Source organism: Enhydra lutris, unplaced genomic scaffold (assembly GCF_002288905.1).
Source record: "Enhydra lutris kenyoni isolate GAN:26980312 unplaced genomic scaffold, ASM228890v2 scaffoldscaffold40, whole genome shotgun sequence".
In the NCBI taxonomy this organism is placed as follows: Eukaryota; Metazoa; Chordata; class Mammalia; order Carnivora; family Mustelidae; genus Enhydra; species Enhydra lutris.
Window position 1 is genome coordinate 13,888,478 of NW_019154124.1, and position 22,107 is coordinate 13,910,584.

The window sequence follows — 22,107 nt, forward strand, 5'->3', positions numbered from 1 at the left end:
AGCATTTTAATTTCCATGGTCCAGGACAATGCAGGGATCTTACCGGGAATAGTGAAAACTAGCAAAGGGATAACCCGTCAAAATAAGGAGCAAGCTGTCAAAGAGATCTAACTCAAACCTGGCTAAGTTCTTACTGGGGAAAAAAACCAAAAACCAAAACAACAAAAAAAAACCCTAATACTAGAAAAATTTGTATCCTTTTTTTTCTTTTCACTTTTGGATAGTAAAAACTATTCATGTAAGATAGTGTGAATTTATCTTACCACTTATGAATGACGGACATTAACTTTTACTTTAACATTATATAATTAATTGTTCATACACACATATACATGCCACTTAAGTAAGATAAATATATCTTGCCTTACAAACTCTTCCAACTCGAGAAAGGATGGTCTTATCAGAAGTAGTGCCCTCTTGAGATGATTCACGAAAGAAGAAATATATTTTATCGTCATCTGGATTATAGGTGTCTGGTATAGGGAAAGTTCCGATAAATTTTGCTCCTGTTTGAAAGAAAAGAAGCTATGGATTACAATACTGAGATAACGCATCCAAGATAGCATCATCTTGGGAATAAGGTGTTTTTGAATGTGAAACAACGATCAGCAGAATAAAAAAAACACAAAAATATGAACCATGAATGGAATGAGTGAAATGAGACATATCCACAAATAAACATGACACTATACAGAAACATGTATTAGTATGCAGAGATCTCAAACAAGTTCTGTAGGAATTCCAGAGAGCCGGTGAGAACATGACTGGCTGATGTTCACAATTGCTATAACTCAACAAATTTACTTAGAAAGTCCTTTCAACCCTGGAGAATCTACGATTTTATATTTTCCTTGTATTTGATGGAGTCACTGTTTTTTAAAATCACAATGTATAGAATGAAGAGCTTAGGGAAAACTAGAAACAATACCCCAAATTTTATACATTATGATGTTACTTGCCACCTTTTAGGGAAAAGGGAAATTAAAACAACTAATTAATAGAGCTTGGGTTGACTCCCTTGTAGGCTCTGGAGACACTCTTTGCAGGTTTATATCCTATCTCTCCCACTTACTACAAGGGTGGCTTTATGTGAATTTTTGTCTTCTCTATGTCTCAATTTCCTCATGCCTAATATGAGGCTATCAATCATCTACCTAATAGGATAACTGATATGATAACCAAGTGAATTAATGTATGTAAAGCACTTGCTATCTGGTAGTGACTGACACATAATAAGGGTTCAATAAATGTTTCAATAAATTTATTTATTTATATTTAATTTATAATATTAATTGTATAATTATTTTTATTATTATAACATTTAATTTTAAATATAATTTTTAAATTTAAATTTTTAAGTTAAAATTTTAAAATTTTAAATAAAATATAATTTTGTGATTATAATATTAATTCATATTTAATTTATAATATTAATTATTTATAAGTGTTCAATAAGTTTATTATTAAATGAATCTTCAGGATGATAATCATGATTATGAACACAAACAAGAGAATGATAGAAAATTTAGCACATCCACACACTTGTTCAAATAACAGGTAGCTGAAAAAACAAAGTACACATTCTAAATGTACTGGCATGGAAAGATGCCCATAATATAGGTCAAATGAAAAAAAATATTAGAAACTCAACTAATCCTTTTGCCCTGCACCAATGACAAGCCAGTTTGGGTTACTAATTCCTTGTTTAAAAACTTTTGGGCATTTTTAAGTCTGGGTTTTATAGAATTGTGAATGAACCAAGTAACAGATCTGTAATGAGGTGACACTAATTTGGAAATCGTTCTTTTGATTAAGGCAAAATAGAGAGTATGGTTATTCAAGAAGGAAGAACCTCAATGAAGTAGAAAATGGGAGATGCCTGGAGGGAAGCACAGAGCAGTCTTTAGGAAGTAGAGCAGGAAACAAGAGAAGACAAAAAAATTTCAAACCACAACCACCAGCACCATAACAAAAACAAAACAGAAAAGAAGATCAACATTTGCCTTATTGTCATGTACCCCAGGAGTCCCAAAAATCATCTCCTGCTAAAGCAGAGCAGTAGGCCAATAGCCCAGTAAACAACTTTCCCAAGAGCCTTCTTCAATAAACAAAAGTTAATGTTTGATTCCAAGTGATGGGTAGTTCAGTCTTCGCCATCCCAGTCAGGCTGGGTCACCCGGGGTCTCCAATCCAATCTCTTCTCTGCTTAAATGGGAAACTTTAAGAGGAAAATGAGTGGGAATTATATGCATGAACTTTCTCTCCTTTGTTCTTTATTATTTCCAAGTTCTTTCCCTGAAGTTTAGAACTCCAGTGGACTCTTACGCTCTTAATAATCTCACTTTCATACAGTCCTAGGTTACTTAAAAAAAAATTTTTTTTTTAGAAAATCATGTAGGGTTTTGGGGGACGCCTGGGTGGCTTGGTCGGTTAAGCATCTGCTTTTGGCTCAGGTCATGATCCTGGAGTCCCAGGATTGAGCCCTGAATCTAGCTCTATGCTCAGCAGGGAGTCTGCTTCTCCTTCTCCCTCTGCCCCTTCCCCTGCATGTGTGCACGCACTCTCTCTCTCTCTCTCTCTCTCTCTCACACTCTCTGAAAAAAAAAAATAAAATCCAAAAAAAAAAAAAAAAGAAGGAAGGAAGGAAGGAAAGAGAAAGAAAAAAAACCATGTAGGGTTTTGGGGTTTCTGGGTGGCTCATTCCACAAAGTGTCCTACTCTTGATTTTGGCTCAGGTCACGATCTCAGAGTCCTATAATTGAGCCCCACAGTGGGCTCTATGCTCAGCAGAGAGTCTGTTTAAGGATTATCTCCCTCTCCCTCTGCCCTTCCTGAGCAGGAGCAGGACACAAAAGGGATAAAACTGAAAAGATATATGAATTACAGGAATATGATTGGCTTGTTTTATCTTAACAAATATTTGAACTTAAAAAGGGGATTCACACAAATAGAATTTATCATAGCATTCAAATAATTTAAATAAAAGTTCTAAATGAAGCATGTCACCCTGGTAACATTTATATCCTATCACTTTAATGATTGAGTTGAATTTATAATTTAAAAAATAACCTTGTAGTACAAAATTTACAGTCCTTTCTCTCTAGAGAGGAAATGAGAATTCAGTGATGTGAAACAGAAAATCATTACAGGTAAAAGGAATTCCAGTGTGAGAGACAGAGTTGCTTGTAAAGCTTTCCTCAGATACTCAGATGGGCGAAGTGGTTAGAGGAGACAATTGTTAAATCTTCACCTGTTTACTGAGTTCAACAAAAAAAATAATTCTATGACAAAGGGGAATGTAGATGGTCTGCAGGGTGACCAAATAAATATGACAATTCCTATTCTCCTTTTGCAGAAATGCACAGAAAAACCTACTTTGGGTATTGGAAATATTATCCAAGTTCAGGTATCACCATTTGAAATGGTCAAAGGTAGAATATGACACTAGTCTACATTCCAGGAATTTTATCTATGACATCAGTGGGGGAAAACAGAGTAAATACTCGGCAATTTGTATTTCTTTCACCTTTTAACTAATATACAATACAGATGATCAATAGATCCTAGACGTTCATAGATAAATAATCACTTATATTCAGTGACTGTTGATTTTATTGGATTCTCTTTTAAATGTTGGTTCTAAGTCCTGTAAGACAACCATTCTGGAGTACTGTGAGAAAACTGAATGATGGGGATTTTGAAGCCAAATGTTAATTATAGGAAGAAATCTAATTATGAAAAATGAGGTAGTATCAAACAGTACTTTATTGTGTGATTGCAATAATAAGCATACTCATGAGGAAAAAATAAATACGTTTCAAGAATATAGAATATCTTTCTTGCAGATTCAATTGAGGTCCTGTCTTAGAAGAATATTGATGCTAGTATTTTAGTATAGAAACTCTTTCTTGAGTTGCTGCCAAGTTTGAGTAAAAATAGTTATCGTTTAATCAGTGTATGACATGCACAGTTGTTGCATTAAATAATTTAAAATCATAACAATAGACACCTGGGCTTTATTACAATGGCACATTTTCCCCCTTCGGCATTGAAAAGACATGCTCTAATGGGGATAGAGTTTAAAATCATGCATTTTCACAAATGAGCTATTAGCATGACACATAGAGGCACTGCCTAGTGAAAATGGCATCAACCCACGGAGCCTATAATATGTGTCACTAATCTCTTTGCACCGGATGAGCACACCCACACCATGAATTAACAAATAGTGACTTCCTTACTTTCCTTCACTTCTTGCAATGTCTTCTCACTATCACTTTTTAAAAATGTTACCCTTTCAGAGTGGAAGGAGAATTTGCAGACGACAGAATTCTCCAGGAGAAACTTTCAATGAAAACTGCCTCCATATGTTAAAAATAAAAATTTAAAACAGAAGTTCTCATCTACTCCAGCAAAGAAAATAAAAACATACGCATTTGAGGCATCATTGTTTGTTTTCATTTTCCAAATGGTCATACTTCTAAGCTTTACCCTAAATTTCTCACGAAAACTCAACTGTATTTGAGTAACCACTCTGACTTGTATCTACATTCCTGTTTCCTGATGGTTCTAAGATTAAGTTGATTAAGAAAAGTGAGAAAGAGAAGTGTGGAACCATCCAAGACTTCATCCAAAACTGCCCATAGTACTGCATCTTCGCAAGTTTTCATCCTCCTGTTGAGGTATTATTTAGCAGACAGACTGGTCTCCCAAAGAAGGGGTGGGTATTCACACTTCTTAAGGTTACTGAACCTGGATTAGACAAAGTCCTAGAGGAATTCTGACAAGGATCCTTGGACTGGTAAGTGAAGAGGATAGCTTATCTTGCTCTGGCTAATTTTGGGCAGGGCAAAGAACAAAATACAGCATACACACAAGCATTAAGGATTTTATGGATTTAAAAAGATTCACATAAGAAGTGTGTAAATCTGGCGATTCACAGACCTGTACCCCTGGGGATAAAAATACATTATATGTTTATTTAAATTAATTAATTAATTAATTAATTTAAAAAAGATTCACATAAGATCATACTTTTTAAAAGGTTAATTATTTAAACACACTCAATTGCAAATTTAATTTAATTCTTATATTTCACTTAATCTAAATGTAATATTGATTTACAATTACAAGAGTTTAGTGAATCACAAACATGTAAAATTAGCATTCTAAACTAAAAGTGGAAGTGCAGAGAGGAAAATTTAACAGGAAGAAAACCTTTCAAACTGTCTAACCAGAAATAAATAACACAATGATGTTTTACTATACAGTAGAAACTGATTTGACATTGACACCGACTCCATCATTTGAAATATCTACTGTCTGTCAGTTCTTTCAACCTCGCAACAATTTTATGAGACCAAGGCATGAGTTTCACATATACATCTAAGTGAACAGTAAAGAAAATTTATACTTTTGTTGCATTATTTGATTGTGAGCCACTGCACACAGTTAATAAATAAGTACCCTTTTGACCAGCACTGTCTAATAGAAAATCCTGTGATGATGGAAATGTTTTACATCTGTGCTGTCCAACATGAGAGTCTCTAGCCCACATAGCTAGTGAGCACTTGAAATATGCCCAGTATGTCTAAGGAACCAAATTTTAAATGCATTTAATTTTAATTAATTTAAATGCACATGTGGCTAGTATCTACTATATTAGTGCCACTTCAGAGCAAGTAGTCTACGTCAGTAACTAGTACATCAGGTCCAATGTTAAGGCAGAAAGAGCCTCTATTCCCATAACTGCCACCAGAAAGGCAGTCAAACTTGTGACTCAGGAGATAGGGTACACTACCACTTTCTGAGATTTGGTACTGGAATGGAAGGCCAGGCTTGGGGATAATAGACCTGGACACACCTCCTTCATGTTATCTTAGTTTATGGAATATGAGGTTGAATAAGATCATGTCTATGATAACCTTATTCCCAGCAATCTTTGCAGTTCCCCAATTACTGTATTTTGTTTCCCTGTCCTCCTGATTCTAGCCAGATGATCCACTGACCTCTGTCTTGGGACCCCAGGGTGACTCTATCTGGGAAATGGTCACTTCTCGGAATGGAAAACAGAAATGCTTCCTAAGCAAGTCAATCTTTTGCCTTAGCCAATCAAGTACTTCCTCATTTAGTTTCTATATTTTCTATATATAGTTTCTATATATATAGTTTCTATAATTTCTCCCTTGCTGTGCCCTAGTTTCCACGGACTGAGAAGCTCCTTGGCTGAATGGGTCTCCTGAAACATCATGCTCTTCTAATTCTGGGCTGCCTGTCCATCAGCAAACAGCTGATCTGATGTTCTCACTAACCCTGACTTCAGAGATTCTGCCACGGTCTTCCACATCACTTACCCAACTACACGTTCTCTCTCTGCTCTAGCGCCTGCAACCAAACCCAGATCCTCAGTTTGCTATTGCACAACATAGCATGTAGGCATGGCCTTTGTCTGTAAATGAGGCTCCAGGAGCAGGGGATGTGCAGTCAAAACAGCAGAATTTAGGCTGATCATAAAATATATCCTAAAATGTCAAGAAAAAAAGTATCGAGAGCAAGAAAGACATTCTTGACTTTCAACCTCACATCTACTAGCTATCTGTGCATGGTATATCTGACTTCTAGTCTATCCCCCATATGTAAAGTGGGAATAGTAATTCTCTCAGGATTATACCGGTAAATAAAATAATACTTTAAAAGTGCCTAAAATAGTGATATTATACAAAATAAGTTTAAAGCATAAGAGATTAGCGATAGGAAAATGAGTTAACAAAGAATAAAATAGTGGCAAGAACCCAGAGATCAAGTGATGATGAGCTACATAATGATGGTGGCCATGGAAACAACAAGGTCGATGGATATTTTGGCGGAAGTAAAGGCCCTAGTGATAGATAAGATAAAGGGGGTGGGGGAGAGGAAGGAATAAAAGATAACTTCAAGGTAAATGGGTGGATAATGTTTAGAAAGTTAAGATAGATAGAAATCAGGAAACTGGTGTTGAAACCGTCAGGTTCTAAAGGGAAAATAAGATAATTTAAATTAGATTCCAGGGATTTTAGATTTTAGATCCAATTAGTCTTTTATATATCTCTATCTCTATCTGTATCAGCATATATTTAAAGAAACTCAAGCAAAAGATCACAACTTGAACAACTTGTAAAAAATAACCAAAGCCCCTCTTGTGGCACTATCAGGGTGAAGGCTTAGATCTCTTTATTCGCATATAAAACATGAGTTTCTTTCTTGTGATCTGGAAGGAAAATATAAGACACCCAAATAAATATTTTTAAGGGCTCTGAGTTGCAGAAAAAAGGTTTGGAAATGTAGTTTCAGGAAACACGAACACAGGAAACAGTTGGGAATCTGAGAGTGGATGAGCTCACAGAATTGTGAAATGCAAAGGGAAAGAAAGAAAAGGTGGTCAATAGTTACAAATGCTTATCAGATGTCAGTGGACCACAGAGCCTTTGGTGTTTTAGTGCCACCTCCTGTCTTTTTTTACCATCAAGAATAGTGACAATGATGGTGATGACAGCATCTACACTGAACTCTTAAAATTGTCTTCCATTAGACTTCCCAGTATGATCTTCCCTATATGATCTAATTTAATCCTTAGAACACCCTGTGAATAAATACTATTATTATGCCAAATTTTTGACAAAACAATGTAGACACACAGAAAGGCTTGACCAAGTTCACAAATAAGTGACATTCAGGATTTAAACCTACATTATTTAGTTCCACAGAAACAGAGCTGTGATTCTTGTCTAAACTAGGACACTTTTGAGAGGTACAGAACATTAGAGGTAGAATGGAAATATGAGGGCAAACAGGGTTATATGGTCTCCTGGCCCGTAATCACTAAGCATTCTGCTTTGACTGTCTTAGAACCACAAATGTTAGTTTTCCTAATTCTTAGACATTTGCTTGCATTCAGTCCACTGAGACTTTTCCACTTTTTTTCTTCCTTTTTCCTTTCTTCCTTTCTACTGATTTCTTTAATCACCAAGTTCCTTCAGTATCCAAAACCTTCTCTTGAATTCTGTCCTCATAGCCTTGGATTTTTCTATCCCCAAACAAATATCTTCTATTTCAAATATCTGTTGCTGTATATTCTCACATCCATCTCCACTGGCAATACCTCTGTTCTTGTCCCGTATTTTCCTATTTCCTTGCTATGGCTTCTTTCTCTATCCTCATTCTCTTCTAGTCTTCTCTTCATGCTACTGTCAGTTACCTTTATAAAAAACAAAGATCTGATTCCTTGATTAAGACCATGGTATGGATGAAGGGGTAAGAAGGCACAAACTTCCACTTATAAAATAAGTCCTGGGGATGTAATACACAGCATGGTGACTATAGCTAATATACTGTATTGAATATTTGAAAGTTGCTAAAACAGTAGATCTTAGAAGTTCTCATCACACACAGAAAAATACTTGCAACTATGTATGGTGACGGATATCAACTAGACTTTTTGTGATCATTTTGCAACAAATACAAATATTGAATTATTGTATTTTACCCCTGAAACTAATATAATGTTATGTGTCAATTATACTTAAAAACAAACACACAAACAAACAAACTAGGCCATAGTTAACTTCCCTGTGGTGTCAGGATAATATTTACAGCTTTCCAGCCCCAACTCCCACTCTCTCCTAATGCTTCCAGTAGCCATCATCGGTGAGGTCAGTAACCCTCCCTTGTAATCTTTGTAAACCCAGGAGTAGAACAGCATTCAGTATACCAAGGGTCCTCAAAAGTTGTTACTAAATGTTAAACCAACTCAAGTCTTCTTCCTTTGTGATCCTTTTCACATAGCATTAGAAACATGCTAGTCAAATAATAGTTGAATAAAGATTTCCGACATTATTAATTCTGCAATGCCATTGACTTCTAAATGGACCTGTCATTGTTAAGGGATAAATAGAATAATCTCTGAAAAGAGTGGCAATTTAATGACATTTGCCATCCCAAGATTAAGAAATACAATCTATACTTAATTTTAAAGCCATATGTATATCTTGTTACCTAAACAGATATGGGTAATTTTTTCTATTTGGTAAAAATCTATGGAGGCACTCTCAAACCAAGTATTTCCACAAAAACCTCACAATGCTCAAGAAGATAGTCTTGCCCTGACTGAGTGTAGAGAAATTAATGAGAAATCATGTAGTTGGGAGATATTCTAAATTTGTCTTCCCCATTAATAAGGCTCTTTTTCGGTCAAGGGAGAGCCCATTGTTGTGTAAACAAATGTATCTGGAGGTTCTGACTAAAGAGATGTTTTAAAGTGTTTTTCCCTTCTGTTTATGTTGTCACTGCTTAAATGATACTGAGAGATGGAGAGATAGCCCCTAGGAAATGTCTACCCAGGCCTCCTGCACTAAAATCCAGTATTTATGGTGGGAACGAGAAATGTTGTCTGCTTAAATGGCAAAACGTTATGTGATTCTGCCACGCTATATAATAAAGTCCTGTGATAATTAGAAAACATTAGATTACCATGATTAAACCTGACCTGCTGTAAGGCAGGAGAGCATAAGCAAACAGTAATTAATTAATTAGTCAATTAATTCATTAGTGGGTTTCTTAAAACTCAGAATACTGTATGTTTTTTTAAAACTCAGAATATTCCAAAAAAAAGTCATCAGGTAAACTAATGTCAATATTAATATGCTTAAAATTTTAGAGGGACATGTCAACCCAGGTATAAATTACCTTTAACAAAAGAAGTTAGCATTACAACCTAACCCCTTGTCATTAGGCTCATAGATAGTATTTGGCTTAGTCATTAAAAAACAGACTTCAGGAGAAAGATCGCCAACTTGAGCCCCAGGGTCTATAAGTGACACGTTATAAGAATTTGACCAAATTTTCAACCCCACTCTGTTTAGTCATCTGTAAAAGGCGCATAATAATAATGCATATCTCATATGTCATTGTGGACATTTAAAAAATCAATTAGAGCATGGAACAGCATCCAGGACAATAGCACACTCTCAGTAAGTGTCAGCTATTATTATTATATACACAACAGGTCCTGGGGATTTGTCTTAGTGGGAAATTAATCAAATGTATTTTATAACGTTAAGCTAAACCACTTATTCCCAAACACATCTGAATGAGTAATAATGAGTTTCTTATCTACCCAAAAGCAAAGGCAAAAAAAAATGAAAAGAGAAAATCACTAACCATTGAGCCAGTAGTGCTCTGAAATGTCAGTTCTGATGTAATGATGGTCGTGAGTAGGCCCAAGGGACCGCGTGAATGCTGTGTCTTTGCCAAGGAAATCAGATGCTGTTCCAGAGTAGAGGTACTCATCTGAGAAGGAGAAGAGAATACACAGGACTTCTATGAGTACAGCAGCAGATACTACTGGCGATACACTAATTTCATGGCATGAAACCAAAGGCGTTCCTTGCTTAATATGAGAAGATACTGTTTCATAAATTTTACATTCAAATTTTGAAAAATTTGTAGCATCAAAGACAAGATAACTCAATGAACTTTGGTATGCTGATGCTAGAGACCTGAAGATAAAAATGGCCAAAGTCTTCAGAATTCATAACTGCATATGCACTAGCTTCTCTTATGAATAAGTTCTTCCTCCTTTCCCCTCTCCCCACAAATAATTCAAAGATACATCATAATTAGGAGTTTGTCTTTGTAGCAGCCCAAAAAAATACTAAAAAGTAAATGCCATAATGAGGAATGGATTGCGTAATTAGTATTTACTTAACTGACACAACCTCAATGACCACAACTTTTCTCTGCCTAACCTCTGCTGAAAGGGAGCTTTCAGCACTGAAGTCATTCTTGGTAATTATAACATGTTGCATTCCTTGTAGCTAATCACATCTCTAATGGTTCTGATAAACAGGAATTCCTGAAAAGAAAAAGATGTGGCTATTACTGCATACCGAACTTCTTTGTCCTGTTATTTACGTAAAATGCATATCCATGTTTTTCCAGAAAGAGAGAAGTGGTGGGGGGGTGCAGAAGAGAAAGGAGAAGAGAAAGAGCAGGGGAGGAAGAAGGGAAAGAGAAGGATGGGGAGAGAAAAGGAAGAAACGGGGGAAGAAGGGGAATAGAAAAGGATTGAGGGAGAAAAAGAGGGGTGTGGGCTAGTGTTCCTTAATGCTAGTTGGCACTTGGAGAGGAGAGAGACAAGAATGCTGTACCTACAGTGGAATATATTGCCCTTTGAAAGCTAAGCTTCTATTTTAAGAAATCCTTATAGTCAACAACGTTGAGTACACCTGACAAAAAAAAAAAAAAAAAAAAAAAAAAAAGACTAATTTCTACAGAACATTTAGATTTATAAATGGCCATGTATAAGAACAATGAAAGATACCATTTTATCACTAAAATCCAATTTTCCTCAGAAACATTATCTTTAAAATTCTGACTTTTTTTTTTAAGATTTTATTTATTTATTTGACACAGAGAGAGATCACAAGTAGGCAGAGAGGCAGGCAGAGAGAAAGGGGGAGGCAGGCTTCCTGCTGAGCAGAGAGTTAGATGCAGGGCTCAATCCCAGGACCCTGAGACCATAACCTGAGCTGAAGGCAGAGGCTTAACCCACTGAGCTACCCAGGCACTCCTAAAATTCTGACTTTCTATAAGTGATTGAGATAGTTCCCAAATCCTCTGATTATATCCATCTAAATAACCTGTTATTCAACAATTTGAGTCAACCAATCTAAATAATGACAGGAGTCAATTTCCAAAGGAAAAAAACAAAACAAAACAAAACAATACACAGAAGAGAGAAATCCAGTTAGGTAAAATAAATATAAATATGATATTACTTCCTTATCTTAAAGCAATCTCCTAAAATTAATGGTAAATGATAATATTTCATTTGTGGAGCAAATTTTTAAAAATGGAAGAAAAAAATACCACCACCAAAAAGGCATTACTTGGTAAGAGTAAAGGAAACAAACTATTCATTTGAAACATAAAAAACTGTAGATATTTGAACATACTGTCCAAAAAAAAAAAAAAAAAAAGTTTGTGTTTCCACCTAAAAACTGTATCTCTAGACCCAGGCTTTAAAACTGTCTTTGTATTTAAATCACTTAGGGATTTGTAAGAGGGGTCACCGATCCCTGCAATCCATTGTTTTTATTAAGGCTCTGTCAACCCCACTTGACAGATCAGAATCCCAAATCATCTATCTCACTTTCTGAGGATAAAGACTGAACATCAGTCATACAATTTTCAAAACACACAAAAACACGCACGCTTTCACTTCAAAGGAAGATCACTAGTTCTCACTAAGTGAAAATTAAAATGTCATGGTACTTCACTCTTATCGTCTATTCAAACATTTGATAGACAAGTTCAATAAAAAGAGAGTAAAGTCATGAACCAAACCAAGACAAAAGGGGTCCTTATAATGTTTAAAATTCAGAGGTCGTGCTGACATTCCTCAGAACAGACTTCAGACCACACAGCACTGCCTTCTTTAAACAGGACAGTCACCTCACAAGCGAATTTAAAATGTAGACAAAGCAAGAGAAGACTGAATGTGCTAACAAAAATTTCGCATTGAGGGAAAAGGTGTTATCACATTCTATTATCTGTATTTCATAAAACCTGTATTCCACCATTTGTTTTATTAGTTTATCTGCTACATCTTATTATTAATCCTCCCACTCAAATCTTCAGCATATTTTGTAACCTATTATGTTTAAGGAATTGCTAAATTTAACTTCCATAGAAGCCAAATAGGGACATAGCTTTGTATAAGAAAATCTGAGACATCGAACTAAAATTATAGAACAAGAAAGTATGTGTCATTTGCATTAAAAAGAATTCAACCTGAAGTTCATTTTAAAACTGTGTAGACGGGGGTCTGGGTGGCTCAGTCGGGTAAGCATCTGCCTTCAGCCCAAGTCATGATCTCAGGGTTCTGGGATGGCCCTGCACTGGCTCCCTGCTCAGTGGGGAGTCTGCTTCTCTCTCTCCCTCTGCCCTTCCCCTCCTTGTGCTCACACACTCTCTCTCTCCCAGATAAATAAATATAAATAAAAAAAAAAGAATTAAAACTGGGTTGAAATGAAGGATTGGCTTGGTCCTCCCCTGAGGATAAGGATGCTAAATATAGAGATATGGCACTAAAATACTATAATCAAAAAGCCCGTGAAAGAGGAATCCCAGATAATCTTTAACTCAATAAGAAAATGTGGTTCAGTCCACACATACCTTTTCAGAAAACCACCTAAAAGCAAGAACTGCCTGCCATTGATCTTACCTGTCATTACCGAGGCAAAAGGCTGCTGAGGATCAAAAGGACATTTCAGTCTGCCAGACTCCAAATTCTGTGTGTCTAGTTTGAATATAACTTCCTGTTAGGAGAAATAGTAACACAAGTGAGATTTTTTTTTTTTTTTTAAAGAACAGAATCAGCAAGAAAATAGGAGATAAGAACGAAATTCTAACTCATTAATTCAGCAAAAACTGATTGATCATTTAGCACAGGCATCATGCTGGGCTCCTTAATCTTCAGCAAATATTATTTCTGGCAAGGCTCAATTCCCAGGTTTTGGTCTGTGTTTGCCCCAAGTAGTAATGATAATACTGAATGAACTTTTCAATCGGAAGTAGTGATCTAACCATCAATTCACTAAGTCTGGACCACTCTCATTATCAAAATCACCAGCAAGCACACATATTTCTTAAGGCTAATAACAAATTTATTGAGCCCCATGAGCTAATTTCCTCATCTAAGAAATGAATTTATGGGGCGCCTGGCTGGCTCAGTCCGTTGAGCATGTGACTGCTGATCTCAGGTTCATGAGTTCGAGCCCCATGCTGGGTTAAAAAAAAATTTTTTTTTAATAAAGATTTTACGTATTTATTTGACAGATGGAGATAACAAGTAGGCAGAGAGGCAGGCAGAGAGAGAGGGGGAAGCAGGCGATGCAGGGCTTGATCCCAGGACCCTAAGATCACTACCTGAGCCAAAGGCAGAGGCTTAACCCACTGAGCCCTCCAGGTGTCCCTAAGGATTACTTAAAAAAAAGAAGAAAAAGAAGAAGAAGAAGAAGAAGAAGAAGAAGAAGAAGAAGAAGAAGAAGAAGAAGAAAAAGAAGAAGAAGAAGAAAAAGAAGAAGAAGAAGAAGAAGAAGAAGAAATGAATTTACTCTAAGAATTATACTTTCATTACTATTGTGGTTTATTTACTCATACATTTGCAACTTTACCAAAATAGGCCTTGTGACACAAAATAGGCCTTTGTGATTTTAGAGACATAAAATCATTCTAAGGCAAGCAGTTCATTTACAGATCTTTTGATAAATGTGGGCAAAAAAAAAAAAAAAAAAAAAAAAACCCAACAAAAAAAAAAAACCTGTTGTAGTATTTTCACTATTATGAAAACACTGTACACATTAAAACCACATAGTTATTTTGGCTGAAATATCTATTTTTATAATAGTGGCCACAGACAGAATGACATTGGCAGACTTTTAATATTCAGGAAAAAATAACATCTTAAGTTGAACATTCCAAGAAAAATATGAATGTATAATGAATATGGCCCCATGAGTTTGAGTGTTTCACAACAATGACAACACTACCATCCAGCAGAAAGGCTGATGACTCACCCTGCATATGCACTAGTTAGAGGAATCCAGCATTGCAGAAATTTTCTCTAGATGATGTATCTACCAAGTTATATCAGGACACACGAGTAATAAGAAAGGAACATTCAGTGCTACTTATCGAGAAAGTAAGCAATGAAGTGAAAGGGATAGAGGGAATCGGATTGTTTGCCATAGTGTGTTGTCGTTTCAGATTTGTTTCTTCTGAACAGAACCAATAGCAATGACCACCTTTTAAAAAAGAGTAGTGGTAGTAATTTAAATTGCATGATTGACAATGGCTTTTTCATAATTTTCTTTTTAAAGATTTTATTTATTCATTTGACAGATAGAGATCACAAGTAGGCAGAGAGGCAGGCAGAGAGAGAGGAGGAAGCAGGCTCCCTGCCGAGCAGAGAGCCTGATGCGGGGCTCGATTCCAGAATCCTGAGATCACGACCCGAGCCGAAGGCAGAGGCCTAACCCACTGAGCCACCCAGGCGCCCCGGCTTTTTCATAATTTTAAGTAAATGCACTTTAATGTTAACAGGAATAGTGCCTGCAGTTAATAGGTACTAACTGTGGGCCAGGGAATTTATGTACATTGTCTCAGAAATCCTTGCCATAAGCCTAAAACTGTAGCTACTTTAAGAATTACAGCTTTGCAAGTGGAATATTGAGGATGGAAGGGGTTAACTATTTCGCTCAGCATCATATAGCTAGTAAGAGCTACAGCAGTAGCTTGAACTCTCAGGGCTGTCCCCAAGTTCATGCTGTTAATGAATCTTACCTCAGAATTTCAAACTCATGGATTTAAAAAAGTGTTGAAATCAATTTATAGACTCACCATGACCATGTAATATGATCAAATCCAAGTGTGTTTAGTTAGAACAGGCCAGCTAATGACAAGCTGCGATAGGAGACTTGGCACGGAAAAGGTACAGTGAGAACCCATTTAGGGTGTGCTTCCCAACTGTGAATGGGGCTAGAGAGATGTCAGGAAAAAAAACACCTGTAGACAGTGGCTCTTATGTGTGTTTAAATATCACTAAGGGCACATTATTTCCCACGGGTCATGTTTGAACTGTGGACTCTAAAGCCTATAATGGGATACTGTAATGGGAAAAAGTAAACTGAAGCCCAGTGTGCCAGAGAAGGAAAGACCAAGAAAATAGGAGAATGTCACAGTTGATGAAGAGTACTAGATAAACCCTCATAATTATACAGACTTCTGTTTTTAAGGTGCAACATTTCATTACATTCTAAAGATAAGCCCATAACACTGATATCTTGAAGGCTTAGGACATGGTCTCCCTTATAATCTCCCGGAGAAAGGAACTATCAGGAAAGCAAGTTTCCTTAAACCAGAGTCAAGGACACTAAGAAGAAAATTTTGTAAAAAATAATGGTTGACTGAGTAGACTTTGGGAGATAAACTGACTGAATTAGAAGGCACTCATTTTTTTTTTTTAAAGATTTTATTTATTTATTTGACAGACAGAGATCACAAGTAGGCAGAGAGGCAGGCAGAGAGAGGTGGAGGCAGGCTCCCTGCGGAGCAGAGAGCCCGATGCGGGGCTTGATCCCAGGACCCTGGGATCATGACCTGAGCTGAAGGCAGAGGCTTAACCCACTGAGCCACCCAGGTGCCCCCAAGGCACTCATTTTTGAGACAACTTCAGTTTTATAAGAAAATTCCTCCAGCATAATTAATTATGTAAGATGTACCAACGTGTATTGTTGAAGTAAAGAGATGAGCATGATAGGAAACATTTAATCATTAGAGCAATTAGGCAAAGTCATTGTTAATACCACCCCCACTTAAAGATGAGATTTCTGGCATAAGAGGGGAGATCCCAGAGGAAAAAACATACTTCCAGTGTAATTATTTAACAAATATGAGGCATTGCCAGTATCACAGAATAAATGTATATATTTACACATAAAGAATATATACATACATATATATATATATACAACCCACAAACACCTACACACATATGTACCCATACACATACATACACACAATTTACACATACATATGCATGTATACACACATTGCAGACATTATTTTTACACGAAGTTCACATACACACTTATAAAATCCTTGCTTTGCTGCCTTTCATGCTCCTATTGCCTTGCACGGCTCAACAGTAAGTAGTAAGCGCCTGGAATGAAGCAAGTGCTCTGCCAAAGCCCATACAAGTATTTTCTCATTTTATCCTCCAAATAATTCTGTGTGATAGTTACTATTATTATCATCCTCATTTTGCTGAATAAACAGAAGCTTTTGGAGTTTATGCAGGGCACGTAAGTCCACGGAGCTGGTAAGTGACTGAAGCCATAATTCAAACTCTGGCTCCCCAGGCTCCCAGATTAGCTGTTGACAACTGCCCTGACTCCTGCCCTGGAATCCGTATCCAACCAGCCGCTTGGTATGACCTCCCTGAACATTTCCCAAATGCAAAACGTACAAAACTCACTCACTGTTTCCCTCGCAAACTTGTTACTATTCTCACCTCAGTAACACCGCTCTCCAACTCACTGCCAAGGACAGAAATCTGGGATTCATTTGAGCTTTTCTCCTCTTTCCTCTCACTGCCCCAGTATTCCCCAGAAGGGGGACTTCCCACACTTCCCTTCTCTGTCCCTCATGTATACTGCCGGTCCCTCTTTCCAGCCACTTCAGGAGCAACCTTATCTACTTGAACGTGGGAGAGCCTTCTGACTCTTCTTGGAAGAGCAATGAATTCCTGGGACCAGTAATTCACTGAAAAACGTTAACGATCTTCAAACAGTGTTGCCATACAATTACCTGGACTCCTGACCTGTGGAAAACTCACCAGGCTCCCATCCCAGCTCACCCATAATTCTCTGATTCACAGAACATGTATATGTGACTGCCCAAGCCCTCTTGACAGTCCCAAGCTAGGTAATTAGCTCCATCTAAATTCCCTTTCAGCCCTCGTGACTTTTAGGAGTTAAAGAACACTATGTGCGCCCCTCAGCAAGTTGTGAGTTTGGCCTTTAGCCTCAGGCCTCCCAACACATCCACACTGTGGGGCTATCTAATATAATTACGCCCTATGCTACGAGCTACTGTTATATATTACCCTTCATCAAAGCGAGGCAAGCGAACATTACACCAGCAACAAAGAATGATGAATTCAAGTCGCCAAGTCTCCTAGTGGTTCAGAGATTTAACTATGAGGGTTGTTTTATTTTCAAACAGTTGAGAATAGGCTGGTTAGACAAGTTGGTTAGAGAGGAAAATTAATCCAGCCACAGCTGTGGGTTTGATCTCTGCATGAATCAGTTAAATCAATGTAAAGAAACCTGTTCCATAAGCCCAGACTTTACTTTCAAACACACAGCCAATTATCCTGCAAATATGTGTGGTTATTCACAAGTGGTATATACATAAACATAAGGATGACAGTACAACCCATCAAACCCATACAAAGAAACAATTTTGAGTATGTATTCTAAAGCCCAGTTGGGCATGCTTGATCTAGAGACAGACAGCTTTGGTTCAATTCCTTGCCAAACCACTTATTAGCTGGGTGATTTTAGGCATGTTATTTAATTCCACTGAGACTCAATTTTTACTAACTTGTAAGTTGGGAGTTATAAAGGTACTAACTTCAATTAAGAACATTGTGAAATTTCAAAGAGACAATCCACGTAACGTGCCTGGCACAGTCTATGATGCAAAGAAGTCACTTTAATGCATTAGCTGTTCATTAAATTACTGAAATCTACATGTTTGTCATTTATTAAAATGCTCATTGATAGCTGGAATATAGTACTCTTAATTTAATGCATCTTTATTTGTACTATGGCAATTTGGCCTGGCAGAAATAATGAGTTCAGTGTGCTAATGACTATATAATTTTAAGAAAATAATTAAAATTCTCTGGACTTAGTGTGCACCACTGTAACCGTCTGTAACAGGTCAAATTTGCTGGACGGGAAAAATGAAATTATTTATAAGATACAATTCCACTGCAAGGTTGTGTGGGATTTGGATTTTTACTAAGAGCAACCAATATAGACCTAATTACAATGGAAATTCAAGAGAAAATAAAGACATACACGGAGCCCATAGAAAACAAACACTTGCAACATTTTACACTTTTAATTTTGATCATCTCATTAAAAAAACTTCTAATAAAAAACTTTTTATTGGGTAGATAAAGTGTGTAATCAAAATGGCAATCTATAAGGTCCCTGGGAACATGAGTTCTTATGATTCATAAACTATATGATTCAAACTTTATATCCAAATCTGCCTGTTTTATGTCAAAGACATTAAGTGACAAGATATTATAACTAATTGTTTTCATGCTATTTCATTATATTACCTCCTTGTAGACTCCAAGATCAATATAACCACATATTGGATGAAATGCTCCAGTTCCACACACATAAAGATGAGTTTTGTTATAGGGTTGAAGTACACGGATGAAATTTGCACATTCTGTCTATTGGACATAAAAAAAACAAAAGCATTAGCACACAATTCACGTTTTTGAAAGATTATCATTCACACCACCTGTTTTTCAAATAGATAAATCATTAAGAAAAACAACAGAAATGAAAATGATTTATAAGACATGCTTAAATATCTGACTTAGCAAAAGAGGCAAAACAAACTAGAAACTGTGGCTTAAATGAGCGACTAAAGCTTTTTTGAAGTTTTACAGGTGTTGAACTAATCGGAAAGCTAGAATGCACATCTCCACGGTGTTCAGCAGGGCCTAGAGAATGGATGTCAACAGAATGAGATATCCACACCTTCTTTCAGGAATTACCTAAGAACAAAACCTGTTATGTTCTCATGTTCCCACATTTTTATCCCGCATAGATCCTACTGTTGACAACATCAACCGTCTCAGCTACACTGAACAAAACACAAACACACTTGTGTATTCCCATGTAGGTATTCTATTCTTATTGGATGGAATGCCCTACCACTTTATTCCCATCTATTTTCAATGTTACAGAGCATTTAAGATTTAATTTATGTTTATTTCAAGAGTTTTTTGTTTTTCCCATACATTTTCTAACACCAAGTCAAATTTTTAAAGGGATTTTTATATTTCTGCTCATTTTGCATGTGCTTGGTCCTAAAAATATATCTTGTATTATTATTTTTATAACGTATATTATCTATCCCCTAGTTACTTCTAAGTAGTGACTCTTAAATTTTCCATAGTAGTTATTCCTGTTATTGTATATAATTTCTTATTTACCTCCCATAAGTAATTCCTTATCTTTACATAATTGTTGGCTTCAAGGTTCCTGGACCCCAAAGCCCCTGAGAAAACACTGGGCTGGAATATACTTTTATTCTAGATTGACTCTATCTAGGAGACAGGGAAGTGTTCACCAAGAAAGGTATAAATATACAAAACAACTGGGATTCACAGAAAAAGTCTAGTTCTTGTCTACCTGAATGGCCATGGGTTCCTCACTGGTCAGACGTTGACCTAACGGGTCACTCTTGTTGTTAGGGTTGTTAAGAAGGAATATATTACAAAAAAACCCAAATGACAAAAAAATAGTGATGTACCTGGTAGGGTGGTTTTTAGAATTAAATACAATTTTCAGAAGGCAGACAAAACTTAACTGACAGGATTAAGTTAAATAATATAATATTAATACTTTTACTTACCTTGATTCCGATCTATATAAAATATCAATATCCCTGTGGCTATTCAGATTTTAGAGTGAAAACCTATGCCTGCCTATCTGTGGTACAGAGTTCCTAGTCTCTAGGACTTCCGTGGGCCAGCTAGCCTTGCAATTTTATGTCTCAAGAATTCATAGATCCCAATTAATAAAATGTGTACATTCTAGCACAGAAGAATGTTACAATGAATTCATGGTATCTTCTGTTCTCTGCTTTCCTATAAACAAAGCAGTTGCTTAAAACTGTCTGAAGGGATAGTATCATTATCGGTGTCTAAGAGAGCTACACAAGTCAAGGATGTTTCTATCACAGATAGGCAGACTTACCACTCTCGAGGCTGGGGGGGAAAAGGCATTTCTAAGAATGTGCAAATTACACTACAGACATCTTTATTATCTTGAATATTTTCATATATTTTGTGTATGTTCTCAAACATTCATTATATGCAGTCTCTTAAGAAAGGAACACTTCAAATTCACTAAGACAGTTTTCTGGCAAATAGTCTTGTTTAACAAAATCCTTATTATATCAGTTTTCACCTTTCTGTCAAGGTGTCTGATGGAGAGAATTTATTTTCTGTTTGCACAAATGCACCACGGGGTTCTAGCTTCATATTCCTTAACATCATGTTAGGCAATCTCAAATGAAAATCAAATTCAGACAGTACATATGTCATACTAATGGTTTAAAAAAATTATAGAGACACAGTAATATGAGAAAAGCCAAGGCAAAGGGTTTAAAAATGTCTGTGATCACCAGATCAACTGTAATGACGGCTTCATCACTAGAATGAGAGGCTTTAGCATTCTTCAGCTTTTATTTTACTCACTCATGCTCACTGAAGGAACTTTTATTTCTTGGTCGTCCCCCTCCTCCTCCCCGCCCCACCACGAAGCCCTTTATACAAGCGTGAGATCTATACCAGAAACAGTACACAGGGAGGGGAAGAGTAGAATTACGCTGCTGGAGTGAGGAGGGACTGACTCGCTGCCCATTATTTCATCATTTTTAAAAAAAGCTATTTTAACAAATAGTCATAGAATTTAGAGGGTAATTGCTATGAAGGGAGCACATGTGTCCTCTAAAATTCAGGGGTTGAAACCCTAAGCCCCGGAGTGGGATGGTAACAGGAGGTGGGGCCTTTGGAGGTAATTAGCTTTCCAAAAAGACCCTGAGATTAGGATCATCATGATGGGAAGAGACAGAACTCTCTTTTTCCCTTTATCCCCTCCCTCCCTTTCTCTATCTCTCCCTCTCTCTCTCTGTGTGTGTGTGTGTCAGGTGAAGATAAAACAGGATGATGGCCATCTGTAAGCCAGGAAGAGAATTTTCATCAAGCACCCAATCTTTTGGCACATTGGTCTTGAACTTCCCAGCCTCCAGTACTGTGAGAAATAAATGTCCGTTGTTTAAGCCACCTAGTTTATGACTTTTTTTTACAGTAGCCCACGCTAACTATGACAGCAATTTTACAAGATTTTGCAACAAATATTTGTATAAAGAAATAAAGCTACTTCTTTTCCAGATTATAAATTATGGAGTCGGAAAGAGTAGGGACTATGAGAGACACAGCATTGTTTTTAAAAAGGCTAATAAGGTCTGGGGTGAAATTTTATACACAGAGGAGACATAATGTTACTGATTATAAAGAAAAAGCTCTGAATCACACCTAAAACATTTCACATCCTTTAACTTTTCTAGGAGTACTTTATGAAAACGCAGCCAGCCCTGGAAAGTAATTTATTATGTTACTTTTCTGACTTGGTGAGATATTTGCTAGGATTTATGACATTCCTCCTCCTCCAAGATTGGGCTGCCATG

General features: G+C 36.6%; 1 protein-coding gene across 1 annotated transcript in view; it reads right to left on the reverse strand.

Annotated features, from left to right (window-relative positions):
- Positions 1 to 22,107, reverse strand: part of LOC111155273 (semaphorin 3D) — a 127,704-nt gene that overhangs the window by 60,454 nt on the left and 45,143 nt on the right. Inside the window, exons 4-7 of the mRNA XM_022515401.1 lie at positions 18,956 to 19,075; positions 13,262 to 13,355; positions 10,195 to 10,323; positions 364 to 506 (exon numbers count right to left, since the gene is read on the reverse strand). Coding sequence (XP_022371109.1) covers positions 364 to 506; positions 10,195 to 10,323; positions 13,262 to 13,355; positions 18,956 to 19,075 — 486 coding nt within the window. The remainder of the gene's footprint in view (positions 1 to 363; positions 507 to 10,194; positions 10,324 to 13,261; positions 13,356 to 18,955; positions 19,076 to 22,107) is intronic.